The sequence below is a fragment of the Aedes aegypti genome, chromosome 3 (genome assembly GCF_002204515.2).
Source record: "Aedes aegypti strain LVP_AGWG chromosome 3, AaegL5.0 Primary Assembly, whole genome shotgun sequence".
NCBI lineage: Eukaryota > Metazoa > Arthropoda > Insecta > Diptera > Culicidae > Aedes > Aedes aegypti.
Window position 1 is genome coordinate 110,338,678 of NC_035109.1, and position 17,198 is coordinate 110,355,875.

The following is a 17,198-nucleotide window of genomic DNA, read 5'->3' on the forward strand; positions in this document are numbered from 1 at the left end:
ATGTTGTAAATTAGTTTAAATTTTTCACCCTTATGGCTTCGCATTATGCGTTTTTTTTGTTGGGGCAGCAGGGACGACAGTCCAGGGGCTTAACGGACCCCCCCCAGGACCTCTGCGAGTTGGGGAGTTGCCCAGGATGTGGTGAAGTTCGCAGTGGGCTCTGATGAACCTTCATAAAAACCACAAAAATCCGAATGCAACTCTGTCACAGCGACCGGTGCCGCTTAAAGTACCCTAGCCCAAACTAACAGGAGTGCCAACCGGCACATCAGGATTGATACCAGTGAGATCCTGATTATGGCATACTGGTCGCGATACAAACGGACAAGGCATGGAATTACGAGTAGGAGTGCTTCGAGCACATTGGGACCAACGCCAGTACGGCCCCAATTATGTATACTGGCAGCGCACGACAAAGGACAAGTAACGGTATATGTACTGGATAATATGCTTTGAGGCTGACAGCGGCGACATTCTACTCCCTTAGTAGGGTCGGGTGACACTGGCCCGAAACGGCGAGTGGGTTAATGGCGCAGGCTGCCCCCGTCCCGTAAAACCGTGGCAGGCCTTAGAGTACGTTCCAAATCCGTCGCCTGGTTGTTCCAACTGGGCGGGAGTAGGCTCAGATGCCATTACCTGACCTGCGCCGATCCGGCTCTGAACATAGTACCCCATAAAGGACTATGTCAACCCTAGCATGGCCTCCCTGCTTGCATAGATAACCATGGGATTATAAAGGCGACTATTCCAGCGGAGATGGATAGCGGCTCTTAGGGGGACCCATAAGAGATGATCAACCAAAACAAACAACTAGCGGAATGTGAAGGAGAGGCTTCTGGACATATCAGTAACCGGCTAAGGTTCCCGCCAAGGAAGGAGGCGACCAACTTTATTGAAAACAGTGTGGGCAAAAGCCTAGATACTGTGACGACGGCAGGCACTGGCCGCTCCAGTGCAACATGTGTGGTGACCGATGGCCCGGGACTAATCGAGGCCATGGATCGCAATAGGGAGTACCTCCCTAAAATGCAGGTAGCTGCTGAGCAACTTGATGTCATCATCGAATATGTTAAAAGCAAAACAAATATCAGCAAAGACTTGAAAACAAGTCTACTGAAATTGCGACAATCAGTCCTAGCTGCAAAGCAGGACTACGAGAAAGCCAAGGAACAACTGGGCAAGGTAGAAGGCCAAAAAGACACTAGGTCGTGTCAGACCGAAGTGTTTTCCTTCACAGGCAACGCGAATATATCTGATGATATTATTCGATACGCGATGCGGAAGAGGGAAGCTTCCGGGGATGAATACGTGGCGAAAAGACGTATGGTTGCTAAGGGAAAAGTGACCTACGCGGCCGTCCTCCAAAGCGGAAAAGCTGGCACGAGCCAAGCCCCGCGATCAAGAGGACATGGCAACAAAGGAGAGGCCAACACCAATCCTAAGGCCAAGAAAGCCAAGAAAAAGGAGCCACGGGTTAACCGGAACCAGGCAGTGCATCCACAGGAACCACGGGCGCAAGGCAACAGCAACCCGTGGATACGAGTTGGAAATAAGAAAAAACAGAGGAAACCGAAAACGGAGCCCAAGGAGAGCGCTAAACCAAAAACAGCGAAACGTAGGAATTTAGGCGAAGCCCTCGTTATCAAAACAGAGGAAGCAAAATACGCCGAGGTTCTGAAGGCGATGCGAAGCACAGAGAAGCTATCGCCATTGGGCGCAGACGTGCGAAGCATAAGGCGAACTAGGATTGGTGAAATGATCCTAGTCTTAAAGAAGGACGCCAAGGAAAAGGGTGCAGTCTATAAGCAACTGGCACAAGAAGTACTTGGTGACGAGGTTGATGTAAGATCCCTTACTGCTGAAGCGACTCTCCAGTGTAAAAATCTGGATGAGGTCACCGATGCAGCGGAGGTCTCGGCTGCCCTCAAAGAGCAGTGTGACATCGACGTAGCCAGTAAGGCCATCCACCTTAGAAAGGGCCCGCAGGGCACCCAGGTGGCGGCGATCAGGCTGCCGGTCGCAGAGGCCAACAAAGCGAAGAACTTGGGCATACTCAAGGTAGGCTGGTCGGTTTGCCGGCTGAGCATACAACAGCCTCCTGAAGTTTGCTTCAAGTGTTTCGGGAAGGGCCATAAGTCGTGGAATTGCAATGGTCCCGACAGAAGTAAGATGTGCAGAAAATGCGGCGCTGAAGGCCATAGGGCAAGCGATTGTAAGCAAATCGCTAAGTGCCTAATATGTGTCGACAGAGCAGACAACGGACACTTAACGGGCGGACCCAAATGTCCGGGCACAAGCGGAGTATCAAAGCAGCCAAAACGGAAGTAACACAGTTAAATTTAAACCACTGTGATGCAGCCCAGCAGCTGCTTTGGCAGTCAGTCTCGGAAACCAAGACTGACGTGGTGTTATTATCGGACCCATACCGCATACCAGCCAACAACGGGAACTGGGTGGCGGATAGGTCTCAACAGCTAGCAGCTATAGGGACGACAGGACGATACCCAATCCAAGAAGTAGTCTCTAGCTCAAATGACGGTTTTGCGATAGCAAAAATCAACGGCGTGTTCTATTGCAGTTGTTACGCGCCCCCAAGGTGGTCGATTGAGGAATTTTCCCACATGGTTGACAGGATGATGGCCGAACTAGCTAATCGGCAGCCAGTAGTGATAGCCGGCGACTTTAATGCATGGGCAGTGGAGTGGGGTAGCCGCTGCACCAATCAAAGAGGCCAGCTATTGTTGGAATCCCTGGCCGCATTAAATGTAGAGCTGGCAAATGTGGGTACAGTGAGTACCTTCCGCAGAAATGGTGCAGAATCGATCATCGACGTGACGTTTTGTAGTCCTAACCTTTTAGGTACCATGAACTGGCGCGTTGATGACGGTTATACTCATAGCGATCATCAATCGATTCGCTATAGTATAATACCAGGCGGGCAGAAGGCAGCGCGATGTAACTCGACCCAAGCCCGAGGATGGAAAACAGCGCGCTTCGACGGCGAAGTATTCACTGAAGCCCTGAGGCGCGAACGAAACACTCTGGACCTAAACGGTGAAGAGCTAGTTGCTATGATATCACGAGCGTGTGATGCTTCCATGCCGAGAAAAGCCCCTCCTAGAGAGAACAGGCCGCCAGTGTATTGGTGGTGCGAATCAATTGCAAATCTTCGAGCAATCTGCCTTCGGGCTAGACGAAGAATGCAACGCGCACGCACAGAAGCACAAAGAGAGGAACGCGGTGCAGCATTCAGAGAGGCAAAGTTGGCTCTCAAAAAGGAAATCAAGAGTCGAAAACGGGCATGCTTTGAAAGTCTATGCGAGAGTGCCAATTCTAGTCCATGGGGTGACGCCTACAGAGTGGTAATGGCTAAGACCAAAGGAGCCATAGCGCCCCAAGAGAAATCGCCCGAGTTGCTGCGATCGATAATCGATGTACTCTTCCCGCACCATCCCATAAGCCCATGGCCCCCAGCGCCGTATGCGGCAGATGAAGGAGAAGAAGTGGCGAGAGTGACGAACGAAGAGCTGGCAGAAGTCGTGAAATCATTCGCGTCAAACAAGGCACCGGGACCCGATGGTATCCCGAATGTTGCCTTAAAAGCGGCAGTGAACACGGATCCGGACATGTTCAGAACCACGATGCAACGCTGCATTGATCAAGGAATCTTCCCGGATGTATGGAAGCGACAGAAATTGGTGCTACTACCAAAGGCGGGGAAACCACCAGGTGACCCGTCGGCGTATAGACCTATCTGTCTACTAGATACGACGGGCAAGTTATTGGAGAGGTTGATTCTCAACAGACTAGTACCGTATACGGAGAGTGCGGACGGCCTGCCCAACAACCAGTTTGGATTCAGAAAAGGTAAATCTACTCTGGACGCCATCCAGTCGGTCGTTCAAACAGCTGAGGTGGCAATCGAGCATAAAAGGAGCGGCATCCGTTACTGCGCGGTTGTCACTCTGGATGTGAAGAATGCGTTCAACAGCGCAAGCTGGGAAGCAATAGCACACGCGCTTCACCGCCTCAAGGTACCGGTGCAGTTGTGTAAGCTTCTAGAAAGCTATTTTGATGGTAGGATTCTACTGTATGACACAGAGGAGGGGCAGAAAAGCGTTCGAATTACCGCGGGAGTACCTCAAGGTTCAATCCTGGGCCCGCTGTTATGGAATGCGATGTACGATGACGTACTGAGGCTGCCCCTTCCGACGGGTGTTAAGATTGTTGGCTTCGCCGACGATATCACCCTAGTGGTCTATGGTGAATCGATGGAGGAAGTAGAGTTGACAGCAGCACACTCTATTTCCCTGGTTGAGGAATGGATGAAGTCTAGGAAACTAGGACTGGCCCGTCACAAGACTGAGGTGGTGGTGGTCAACAACCGCAAGTCCGAGCAACGGGCGCTTATCTCGGTAGGTGATTGCACTATAGAGTCCAAGCGATCCCTTAGGCATCTTGGGGTAATGATCGATGACAAGCTGAGCTTCGCTAGCCACGTTGAATATGCCTGTAAAAGGGCATCTACGGCTATAGCGGCGCTTTCGAGGATGATGTCTAACAGCTCTGCTGTAATTGCCAGCAAACGCAAGCTGCTGGCAAGCGTGGCGCTATCCATACTAAGGTATGGAGGACCAATCTGGTCAAAAGCGCTTAGAACGAACAGAAACCTAAAGCGGTTGGAAAGCACGTACAGGATAATGTGCTTAAGAGTAGCAAGTGCATACCGGACGGTATCTAAAGAGGCCGTGTGCATCATAGCCGGGATGACGCCCATCGGGCTCATCATCAAGGAAGATGTTCATTGCTTCAACCAAAGGGGTACCAGAGGAGTCCGCGACACGTGTAAAGAGGAAACGCTCAGAAGCTGGCAGCAGGAATGGGATAACTCCACTAAGGGTAGATGGACCCATCGACTAATACCAAATGTGTCAGATTGGTATGGTAGAAGCCATGGGGAAGTGAACTTCCACCTGACGCAGTTTCTGTCAGGACATGGTTGCTATAGACAGTACCTGCATAGGTTCGGGCACTCAGAATCTCCTGCGTGCCCCAATTGTGCTGGTGTAGAGGAAACAGCGGAGCATGTCGTGTTCGATTGCCCCCGTTTCATTGTTGTGAGAGGTCGCATGCTCACTACATGCGGAGGGGACACGTCCCCCGACAATATTATAGAGAGAATGTGTGCGGATGCCGAGTGCTGGAATGCAGTAACTACGGCTGTCACTCACATTATGTTAGAATTGCAGCGTCTATGGCGCGCCGACCAAGAGTTGGCTGCAGAGGATTAGCCCTGCCGAGGCTGGTCCCTTGTAATATTGTTTAAGTCGGCTAGGAGAAGCAGTTTGCCTAGGCTACTTCTGCTACACGTGTTGTGCTATATGCACTGGTCCCTTCCCGAAGAAATACCGTAAGGTGGTTCCGGGGAGATGAGGGTCTGAGTCCAAGGGTCATGTCGATGCACTGTTCACCACTTGAGCAATTCTAAATGAATTGCTCATGCACAGTGCATAGGCTGGTTTTAGCGGGTCGTCGTTGGTGCGTCATCCCCGCATTCCCTGAGTTATCTTCTCAGGGGATCTGCTTGCAGATTTCCCCCTTGTAAAAAACAAAAAAAAAAAATCCATATTATGTGTGTAAAATATCAAAACTGAGCTAAAACCATTTTTTCGCATTGAAAATCCCGTTGGTCAATATAGGCCAAAGGAACCAGTTTCGGCCAGGGATTTAACTTTGATTCCTAAATTGGCCAATTGCATTGATTTCTCATGAGAGTGGCTGAATTAGGGGTGTCCTGGCCAAATTAGGTGTATGGGAGTTAAAATTATAAGGAAAATTAATTGTTTTTCTTGTGTTTTCAATCAATTTGGACGAGTAAATGAATGTAGATCTATCATATGAATGTGATTTACTGAACACAAAAGGTTTCATGCTGATTGGCTATGTAAAACGGTGTATAATCCACTATGGCTACAATTGGCGTATGGCCAAAACCGGTGCTTCTACCCTACAATTTTTTCAATGAAATAAACATTTAATGTAACTTTTCAAAATAATATGTTAATTATAGCAAATCACATTTCAGATAAGACTTTCTTATTCTGATGAAGTAACCTAACGAAAATCAAAACTTAGCCTGACTAATTACGGGTTTGCTATGTTTTTTTCAAATTCTCTATAACACTTATGAATGAAAATATGATACAATCTTAAGTCATAGCAATTTGCTTCAAATATTTGAAAATTCATAAAAACTTTAAAACAAAAGAAACGATTAAAGATCATTGAAGATATTGTTAATCATGCTAAAAGTTAATTATTAAAATTATTGACTGAAATTTGGTCAAAATTGGGTTGATATCAGTTTTCATTAGGTATATCCTCTAATGATCTTTCAGCTGCACTAACGAGAAATCACTTTTTGTTCAGTAAAATTAGGAAAAAACACCAAATCGAATTGTCCCATAATGAAAAGTAAACGCATGTCAGTCCCACTGCGGATGTTAGCATCGCGTAACACAAAAATTAATCGTTATTTGGCCATCTTTATATTTTTCTTGGAAAGGTAACGGAGTGAAAAGAACACAGAAAGAAAAATCTTTGTAAATTTCAGCGTAAAATCATGCACATGAAGAGAATGCCAGATATGTCGCAAATTTACACGTCGCATCATGTAGAACTACAATAACATCATGTAAGTTTCCGCTATACATCGTGTAATCTAGCATGGACTCAGCATGGACGATTACGCGACAATTTGCATGAATTTACATGATGTTGATGTAATTTTACACGATATATCAAGTAAATTTGCGACAAATCTAGCATTCCCTCTATGTGCATGATTTTACGCTGAAATTTACATGGAATTTATTTTCTGTGCAAATTATGAAAGTTTCATTGAGATCGAATCATGTCCCAATCTCCTGATTTTTTTTGAATATTTGTATAGAAAACGAGATTGAAAACTTCTCAGTCAATTTTCTCAATACCTACTTTTCACAGATGGTACTGATTTGCGGCAGTTTGGGTGTACTTTTTTGTCTCGGGATATGCCGGGATGGACACTCTAGACAACTGTGTTCCTATGTTTCAAAAAGTGACAGAAATGGGGCTCTGCACGAAAATAATACCTTCTCTCTCACTCCTCCATGAAATTTAAAAACAACAAGGCCAGTAAACGTCAAACTTCCATACTAAATTAAAACAGTGCAGAGCCCCATAGAAATTACTCTGAGAAAAATCTACACGTCAAGGTCGTGTGTTTTACTTATAAATTTGCTCAATGAGGATAACCACATGATTTGAGTGTGGTAGCCATATGGATTTCATCATTGATTTCACGGTATAATAACATGTGTATCAACATTAGGTTGTCATGTGAAACAAACATGAATTTCCAAATATTAAATCATAAAAACCAACTGATTTGCTTATTGAATTCGAAATGTAGTAGCTTTAGATAGTCATGTGTGATAGAACATAAATGTCATGGGACTGAAAGAAGAAATTTGGTAGAAGAACTTTTGCTCCCCAAAGTATGGATCCGAGGCTCCTCTGCTTGTCGCAAGCTCTCCTGATTTTTTTTCAAACCCGTGAGCCAGCAACAAGCGGGGCGCCACAAATCCATAATTTGGGAAGCCAGGGATAAGCATATTCCATTTTTTTTCTAAAATGAAAGCCAGGAAAATCTGTTAGTGGAATCCGATTTTTCTACTAAACTATACATTATAATCAATGTTTTCTTATAGAAAGGTAGAATTCTCGTATATCGGTCAACTTCACTAATAAAAGAAAAATCGAATTCACAAATTTTCATCTAACACTTTCAGCTTTAAAATTTGCTTCTTCTCTTTGGAAGCATGATGATGACTGTCGTTCGACACGAGATCCAACCGCAATTCAGTTCACTATGCATCCCATGGGTTGATCACAAACAATTTAGAAGCTTTGAACATGAAAATCGATAGCATAGCTCATGGATTTCATCATAACAATCTCATTGCGCATATCAATGAATCGACCAACTTGAACATGATGATTATGACACAAGATAACCATAAGCAAAACACACTGAATCCGTGTTGGAGTGATGATCTATGCGTCCATAGGTTGACACATACGAATCGAGCGTTTGGATTTTTATCAGTGTAGGTAGGAGTTCCCATTATGAAGGAACTATGCACGATTAAATTTTATTTAGCCTCTCAAAACACATAAAGCTCATTAAATGTGCATACAGTGGGGATTCGCTCGTTGGGGGTCCGCTACATGGAATGACTCGATGGTTGGATGTTCGCTGGTTGAAAAATATTCCAACTAAAAAGCACTCGAATGTCAACAGAAAATGTCAAACTGACTTTGACGTCTAAGTACCGTCGCATTGAAGTCTCCATATATAGAACAAATGCGTTTGTATATGTGCGTTTCGTGACGATTTGCTCTCCAGATGCGTTAGTGTGGAGCATTTTCACCAGCTGTCAGTCGTTCCAACTAACGGGTCGGATTCGCTAGATGGAAGGCAGTCGTGTTCCAACCAGCGAATCCCCGCTGTATTTTTTGTTGTAACGGGATTTTATGAGAAAATTTATTTCATAGCATAACTAACGGCATTTTGTCGCAAAATGATACGTCGTATTTTGTTTAATTAATTGCGATATATGTTTAATTTATGTTCTTGTAGGGCTCTGTGCCTTTTTTGATTTTGTATGGGGTTTTGACGTGTTCTAGCCTTGTTGTTCTCTAATTTTATGGAAGAGTAAAAGAGAAACCCAATCAACATGGACATGTCCCTTATCAAGCATTTTTCGTTAAAATACATCTACCATAAGATCTTATCTCAATGGAAGTACAGTGAAACCTCCATGAGTCGATATTGAAGGGACCATCGACTCATGGAAATATCGAGTCATGGAACAGCAATCCTTTGGAAAGCGGTTTGAAGGGACCATCATAGTAACCATGAAATTTTGTTTCCAGTATGGTTCCATGAGTCGATATCGAGTCATGGAACATCGACTCATGGAGGGACCACTGTAGTCGAAAAATGTGAGACAAAATTATTATTATTTCGGTGGTTTCCATACAAGAGGAAAACTCAATGATGGTGACGAATCTACCTGTTGTATAGAAACCAGCAAAATTTACCAGTGTAAACGGTCAAAATCATGCTGAGCCGAGTTGGTTGTTTGAAATGGTTAATTTTGTCACTATAATTCGGCTACTTATCACGAGAAAGCGCAAAATAGTTGCATGAAAAGTTTGGTCTCCACAGACGTTATTTTTACTGAGTTTTCGGCCTGATCCGTAATGTTGCAATATTAGAATCAAAAAGGGTCTGACGGTTACCGTATTTCGGTAAAAAGTAAAAATTATCACTAAACTTACAATCAAAAAGCTGAATGTTCATATTTTTATGATTGACAATTCACACCAAGTATAAAAAAGTACTGAACAAGCAAATCGTAATTGAGTATGTTCGCTTGTCTTACAAAACAGCAGCGTGGTGATTCTGACAGTAGAAAACAGCGCAGAAACTGAAAGGTTTATTATTCATTTACTTGGTGTTACATCAATTAGTATGATAAAACCTCGTTAACGTAGTAACGTCAATTTACTCGGTTCATGCCTGTGTCCCTCCAACTTTGATTTTGGCTCACGCTCTCCAAATCTTGTTGCACCTGATCAAGTCCCTTAGCTCGCTGTGATCCACGCCTACTAGCACCAACCGGATTCGACGCGAACACCATGTTTGCAGGGTTATTGTTCAGTAGTCGTGCAACATGCCCTGCCCAACGCACCCTTCCGGCTTTCGCAACCTTCTGGATACTGGGTTTGCCATAAAGCCTAGTGAGCCCGAGGCTCATTCTTCGCCGCCACACACCGTTCATCTGCACACTGCCAAAGATCTGAGCACTCGTCGTTCGAACACTCCAAGTGCTTGCTTCCAGCATGGTCCATGCTTCATGTACATAAAGAACCTTATTAGCATCGATCGCTGCTTCTCCTGGAGCCCATTGTAGGCGCGACTTTCACAGATGATGGGTCTCCGTATTTCATGACTGACGTTGTTATCAGCCGTTAATTAGGATTGGAGGTAGATGAGCTCATCAACCATCTCAACAGTATCCCCGTCTATCGTAACACTGCTTCCTAGGCGGGCTCTGTCGCGCTCGATTCCGCCTATCAGCATGTACTTTGTTTTTGACGCATTCACAACTAAGCCGACTTTTATCGCTTCACGTTTGTCACGTGTCACAAATGTTCTGCCGACAATATCCATTTCATCCGCGAAGTGAAAAAATTGGCTAGATTTTGTGAAAATCGGTCCTCGGTTATTAAACCCGGCTCTCCGCATGACACCTTCTAGCGCGATGTTAAGGCTCCCCCAAATCAAAGCGACTTTTTACGGCGACAGCGACAAACAATCGCTGCGATTTCGCTGATGTATTGCTGCTTGCACAGTTCGATAAGCGTGTCTAAGCCACAGTGACGCAATTCCACCACGATTTTCGTCACGACAGTCTAGATGGTTCCATCTTAGAGTGCTTGCAGCGACACAACAACTCGAATTCTTCACGCTATTCTGCACACCGTCAATCGTTGCTCTCATTACACGGAGAAATATTTTTACCTAATATTTGAGTTTACTTTACCCAAAATTAAGTATATCGATTATAGTTTCAACCCAAAATCTCTCGGTTTTTTCTTTCTCCCACACGAATGTTGTCAAAAATAGAGAGAGTTGCATCTACCCAATGGGGGTACTTTGGCCCAATAAGCCAAATTTGGGTAAATTCAACTTTTCTTATGTTTGCGTTTCAATTTTGCTTTAAATCAACCCAAAATTGAGTATATTTTTCTAATGGAATTAAAGCCAAACTACCTAGTGGGGACCTTGGAAATTTAGCCAAAATTGAGTTATTGGGCTCAACTACGGAATTGCGTTGAAACAAACCAAAATTGAGTTGAATTCCGTCTCCGTGTGTTATGTCAAATTCGTTTTGAACCTAGGTTGGAACTGGCGCAACCCGTTCTGAATCACAGTTTCAACCACAACCCGATTCAGGTTGGATCGAACCTGGGAGGGAGGCACCGATACTACACACGAAATATGACACAAAGTTATTTCGAAATGCAAGAAAACTCCAGCTTGCCAACGAAAATCAAGGCAGACTTGATGAAAATCGCTAGTTTTCATTTGTTGTGTTCCTTCGATCGTTCTGGACAAACATGGAAAAAGGGCCAAAGTTTTTGAGGCATTTCATTTTTTTTATTGGAAAAAGTAAAATGATGCGTTCCAAATACTTTATATGCAATCAGAATAAAAGTTGCTATTGTGACATTACTTTTGAATAAGCATGAATAGCTTTTTAATCGATTTTTTGTTACATTTGATAAAATACAAAAAATATGTTTTAATCAATTACGCGCTTCCATCATGTTTGTCCATTGTTTTCGATCTGGGCTCACAGTGACAGTTCGTGACAGCAGAATCTCGGCTCACCTTGAGGTACATAAATTTCGTATCGGTTTCTCCCTCCCAGGATCGAACTACAATTTGCTTGACGTTTGTTTGTTTATGTGTTGATCACCGACCCAGTTCGTAAAAACAAAAACGATATTGGTCTCGTGAGCTTTCCGGAAAATCTATACTCGTTCATGATTTTCCATAGCTCTTTGCGGTCGATGCTATCATCAACCGCTTTAAAATCGATGAACAGGTGATGCGTTGGGACTTGGTATTCTGGAAGGTTATACACTCCGTGCTGTGACGTTTCTCCGGAATGCGAACTTTCTTCCAAGGGTGAAATGGATAATGATGATAATTGCATCGAAATGAGCAATCAGTTCGATGCTCTAGAGTCTAGACAAATTTTCCGAACACCAAATCGAAGCAATCTCTAGCCCAGGCTCTTTGATTCAAGTAAGAAAACAAAGAGTGCCGCCCATCGTGGTCAGTTGTTCCGAATTTGGGGGATTTAGGCAGGAGATCTTGAACTCCATTAGAGGAATCAAGGTCTCCTTCCAAATCGTAAAGAAAGGAGACTGTCGCGTTTTGTCGGAAACTCTTAAAGATCGCGAACTTCTTCTCAAACATCTTAGCGGGGTGACTTGCAACACTTTATTTCAGCACATTTTTTCTACTTATGACGACAAAACTGAACGTTTGTTTAAAGTCGTCTTTAAAGGTCTCTCAAGTGACTATAAGTCACCTGAAGAGATCAAAAATTGAATAAATGATTTACTTGGATTTTCCCCAGTTCAAGTAATCATTATGAAAAAGAGAACCCAATCTGGCATTGTTTGGAAAGAGCTTTCTCAAAAATATTACTTGGTTTACTTTAACAAAAAAGATCTAAATAATATTAAAGCTTTAGAAAAAAGCTGTGACATGGGAACATTTCCAGAAACCTTGAGGAAATTACCAGAACCCCACTCCGTGCCGTCGGTGCCAAAAGTGGGGTCATAGAACAAAACATTGCCGCATGGATGCTAAATGCATGATTTGCGGTGGTTCTTCTCACGCTAAGGACGTCTGTCCAGTGAAGGAAGATACCGATAAGTTCATATGCGCCAATTGCGGGGCAATCATAAGTCAAATTTTTGGGCATGCCCTTCGCGTAGGCGAGTCGTCGAGGCTCGTGCCAGGTAGATGAAAGATAATATCCGTTACGATAACAGTCATTTCCGGAATTTTCCTGGTAGAGTATCGAACTATGTTCATTTGTCAGTTAACGGTCGCTTCATTAAGAATCATACACATCAGGAAGATTATTATCATGCTCATTCTCAAATTAATTTTAATCCGTCGGGAAGCCGTTCGACAATTTTAATTTCGAATGGATCTACCCAAGGAAGATCCTTTGCCGATATCGTAGCAGGTAATTTGAACTGCTCCCTCTTTCATACTACGAGTACCCGTTCTAATTGTTTCAAATCAAATGAAAAAAACCCCTGCCGCCACAGGAAACTTCTACTCTGCCTTTTCGTCTACCGAAAGTTCTAACGGAAAATCATCAGATAATGTATCCACTTCAAGTGATATGTCTTCCTCTGATTTTATTTTTTTAACTGAACAATTGAATCAAATGATTGATACAATGTTCAAAGCCACCACTATGACTGAAGCAGTCCAAGTTGGTGTAAAATTCACTACTTAAATTGTTATTGGATTACGTTTCTTTTATGGATCCAATAAATAATAATTTAAATATATTAAATTGAAATGCGCGTCGTTCAATTGCGCGAATGGTAAAAAGAACGAGCGGTCTAATTTTCTTACAGTCAATAACGTGTATATAGCAGTTATTGCTGGAACCTATTTGAAACCTGGATCCAAACTCAAAAGAGATCCTAACTTTTTTGTTTATCGTAATAATCGACTTGATAGGGCATGTGGGGGAGTTGCAATCATTATTCATAGGCGTATAAAACATCAACTGTGAAACTAAAGTTTTTGAAACTTTAGTTGTTTAGTTGAAACACAGCTTGGTAAATATACTTTCATAGCTGCCTATTTGCCTTTTCAATGCACTGGTCAGCAAGTGAATTTGCTCCAAATTGACTTGCGCAAATTGACTCGCATTAAGTCTAAATTTTTTGTCTTTGGTGACTTCAATGCCAAACATCGGTAATGGAATAATTCTCAAAGCAATTCCAACGGCAGAATTTTATTTGATGAGTGTTCTTCAGGATATTTCGCAATTCAATACCCTGATAGCTCTACATGTTTTTCCTCTTCTAGAAATCCATCTACGATTGATTTGGTCTTAACCGATTCTAGTCATCTTTGTAGCCAACTGATTACTCATGCTGATTTTGATTCTGATCATGTCCCTGTTACATTTCAAATATCCCATGAAGCGATTCGTAATCCTATCAGCTCCACTTTCAATTATTTTCGAGCCAACTGGAATATATATCAAACATTTATTGACTCTAATCTTGATGTTAATATTCCTTTATATACAAAACTTGATATTGACAATGCTCTTGAAACATTAACACATTCCATTGTTGAAGCCACGAGCATTGCAATTCCTAAACGTGAAGTAAAATTTGAATCCGTGATTATAGACGATGATCTTAAACTCTTGATCCGTCTTAAAAACGTGAGGAGAAGGCAATTTCAACGCACTCGCGATCCTGCTATGAAAATTATATGGCTGGATTTACAAAAAGAAATCAAGAAACGTTTTGCACAATTAAGAAACAAAAAATTTGAAAATAAGATTTCTCAATTGGACCCTGGCTCTGAGCCTTTTTGGAAATTATCTATAATTTTGAAAAAACCTCAGAAGCCAATACCGGCATTAAAAGAGGAAAACAAATTATTACTAACTAATTGCGAAAAAGCTCAAAAACTTGCCATGCAGTTTGAAAGTGCGCACAATTTCAATTTAGGACTTACTAGTCCAATTGAAAATCAAATTGCTCAGGACTTCGAAAATATTCTCAATCAAGAGAACGTTTTCGAAAATGCCTGTAAGACTGATTTGGAAGAAGTGAGAACTATTACTAAAAAAATCAAAAATATGAAAGCTCCTGGCGATGATGGAATTTTCTACATCCTCATCAAGAAACTCCCAGAAAGTAGCTTATCATTTTTAGTTGATATATTCAACAAATGTTTTTAATTAGTATATTTTTCTGACAAATGTAAAAATGCTAAGATTTTGAAACCAGACGAAAATCCTGCAGAAGCTTCTAGCTATCGTCCAATCAGTTTGCTCTCCTCCTTCAGTAAACTTTTTGAGAAGGTCATTTTGTACAGAACTATGGTCCACATCAACGAAAATTCAATTTTTGCCAATGAACAGTTCGGATTCCGCCATGGACATTCGACCACTCATCAACTCTTACGTGTAACAAATTTGATCCGTTCCAACAAATCGGAAAGCTATTCTACTTGTCTTGCTCTTCTACACATAGAAAAAGGATCCGACAATGTTTGGCATGAAGGCTTGATCGTAAAATTAAAAAAACTTTAATTTTCCAACACACATTGTTAGAATAATTCAAAGTCATCTGTCAAATCGTACACTTCAGGTTATATTTCCTAAACTGTAGTCTAAAAATACTAGAAATAGGAATCCATGAAATAGTTATTTGACGATTCATGAAGTAATTTTTGTCGCTTCCTTAGCAATTTCTTTGCCATTTTTTCATGAATTCCTGGATATGATAACTTTAAATTACCTTCGTATGAATTTTTTGTAAAAAAATTGTCCTGTAGGTAAAAAGTAAAAAAAAAAAATGACTAACATTTTACTTTTTTGTTCCCTTCCAGCTTTGTCCTGGTGATGGAGATCATTGGACCAAAATGGCGCGAGCTGTTTTCTGTTCTGTACCAGATCCCATTCAACCTGGGTCATCTAACGCTGGCTGGCTTCGCGTACTTTCTCCGCGATTGGCACCATCTTCAATTTGGGCTGTCGATCTTCTCCCTGTTGCTGGTGTCCTACTACTGGCTGGTTCCGGAATCTCCCCGGTATCTGTTTACCTCGGGCAACACCGAAAAGGCGGTGCAACTGTTGGAAACGGCCGCCAAACGTAATAACCTGCCAACGGAAAACATTCGATCCGATATAGAACAGTACGCCAAAACCAAGACCCATGGAGGCGTGGCCAAGGGAAATCTACTGGATCTGTTCCGGACGCCAAACATGCGTGCCAAGACGCTGTTCATGTGCTTCAACTGGTTCGTCTGTGGGTTGGCCTTCTTTGGCGTAGCTCAGTACATTGGCCATTCTGGTGGTGACATTTACACGAATGTGGCTATCGGAGCGGCATTGGAACTTCCCGGAACACTGATCTGCATCTACATGATGAAGGCTTACGGACGCAAGAAGACTTTGATCACCTCGAACACGCTTACCGGATTGACCATGCTGGCCATCGCTTTTGTGCCTTCAACTGTAACCTGGCTAAATGTGGGCCTTGCTTCGATCGGTCTTGTAGGAATGAGTATTTCCTTCCCGACTGTATACCTCTACGCCGGAGAGCTATTCCCGACGGTTGTGCGAAACGTTGGAATCGGTACCGCTTCTATGATTGCCCGAATTGGTTCCATGATTGCACCGTTCGTCGCCGGAATGGGCGTTATTTCCCACTGGCTGCCTCCAATGATATTCGGAATAACTCCACTGATCGGTGCCTTCTTCGTGTTTTTCCTACCGGAAACGCAGGGCCATCCGCTGCCGGAAACTATCGAAGATGGTGAGAACTTTGGCAAACGTAATCGACAATCGAACGGCGTTGAGAATGGAAAGCACTAGGATACTCCTCGCCCCTGATAATTGTAAATTCCTACTAGCACGTACATATGCCACCAGATTAGTGCATTTGATGCGCCCGAAAGCCACTCTATTTTACCTTGAACCAGTTTTACTACCTATCGTATAAGTTAGCGAGAGTTAGTGATTTGCCAAACGTGGACGTAAGGTCAGATGTTCTTGGCCACGTGTACAAACAATGACGACATTTGATCTAGATCTTATATCACCAAAAGTGCCCCGATACGAATGATATTGTTGTGTAAGTGTTCTGATCAAAATAAAAGTACATTTTTTTTAAAATTGGGCATGCGATTTTATTGTGAGAAAAAGTTCCTGAATATCTAATAATTCTACAGTAATTCACAATCTAAATCTTCTTTAACTTCAATAAACTTCAATTCCTGTCAATCTCTCAGACTCCTCAGACCACTGCTCGGTAATGGAAAAGGAAGATAGCTCACTTACTTTTGCTAGTGCAACGACCTTCAGAACCACGCTTGCGTTACACCGTTTCTTCAGTTTAACGTTTGGGGGATCTCTGGAACTTTTCATGAAAATATTAGTCTAAATCAGATAGCACAAAGTTAGGGAACTTTAGTTACTTACTATACGTAATTACTAATGTGGTAATTAAGTATAGTGAATAACTAAACCTAATTGCTACATGAACATCCGAGTTAGATAGGTATCGACTTACAGACCCAAGTAACATTGGTAGCTGAATAACATCTTATTCAGATCTGCTTCTTCTTCTTGGCATTACGTCTCCACTGGGACGGAGCCTGCTTCTCAGCTTCGCATTCGTACATCAATGATGCTTTATGCCCAGGGAAGTCAAGGAAATTTCCATTACGAGAAGATGCTGGACCGACCGGGAATTGAACCCAGACACCTTCTGCATGGCTTTGCTTTGTAGAC

At 42.8% G+C, this 17,198-nt stretch overlaps 1 protein-coding gene across 4 annotated transcripts in view; it reads left to right on the forward strand.

Annotated features, from left to right (window-relative positions):
- The window catches only part of LOC5564892 (organic cation transporter protein), a 64,349-nt gene extending 47,769 nt beyond the window's left edge, over positions 1–16,580 (forward strand). For all 4 annotated transcript variants that reach the window (XM_021849716.1, XM_021849717.1, XM_021849718.1 and 1 more), the window contains one exon: positions 15,293–16,580. In XM_021849716.1, the coding sequence (XP_021705408.1) occupies positions 15,293–16,280 (988 nt within the window). In that variant the 3' untranslated portion in view covers positions 16,281–16,580. The remainder of the gene's footprint in view (positions 1–15,292) is intronic.
- The last annotated feature ends 618 nt before the right edge of the window (positions 16,581–17,198 follow it).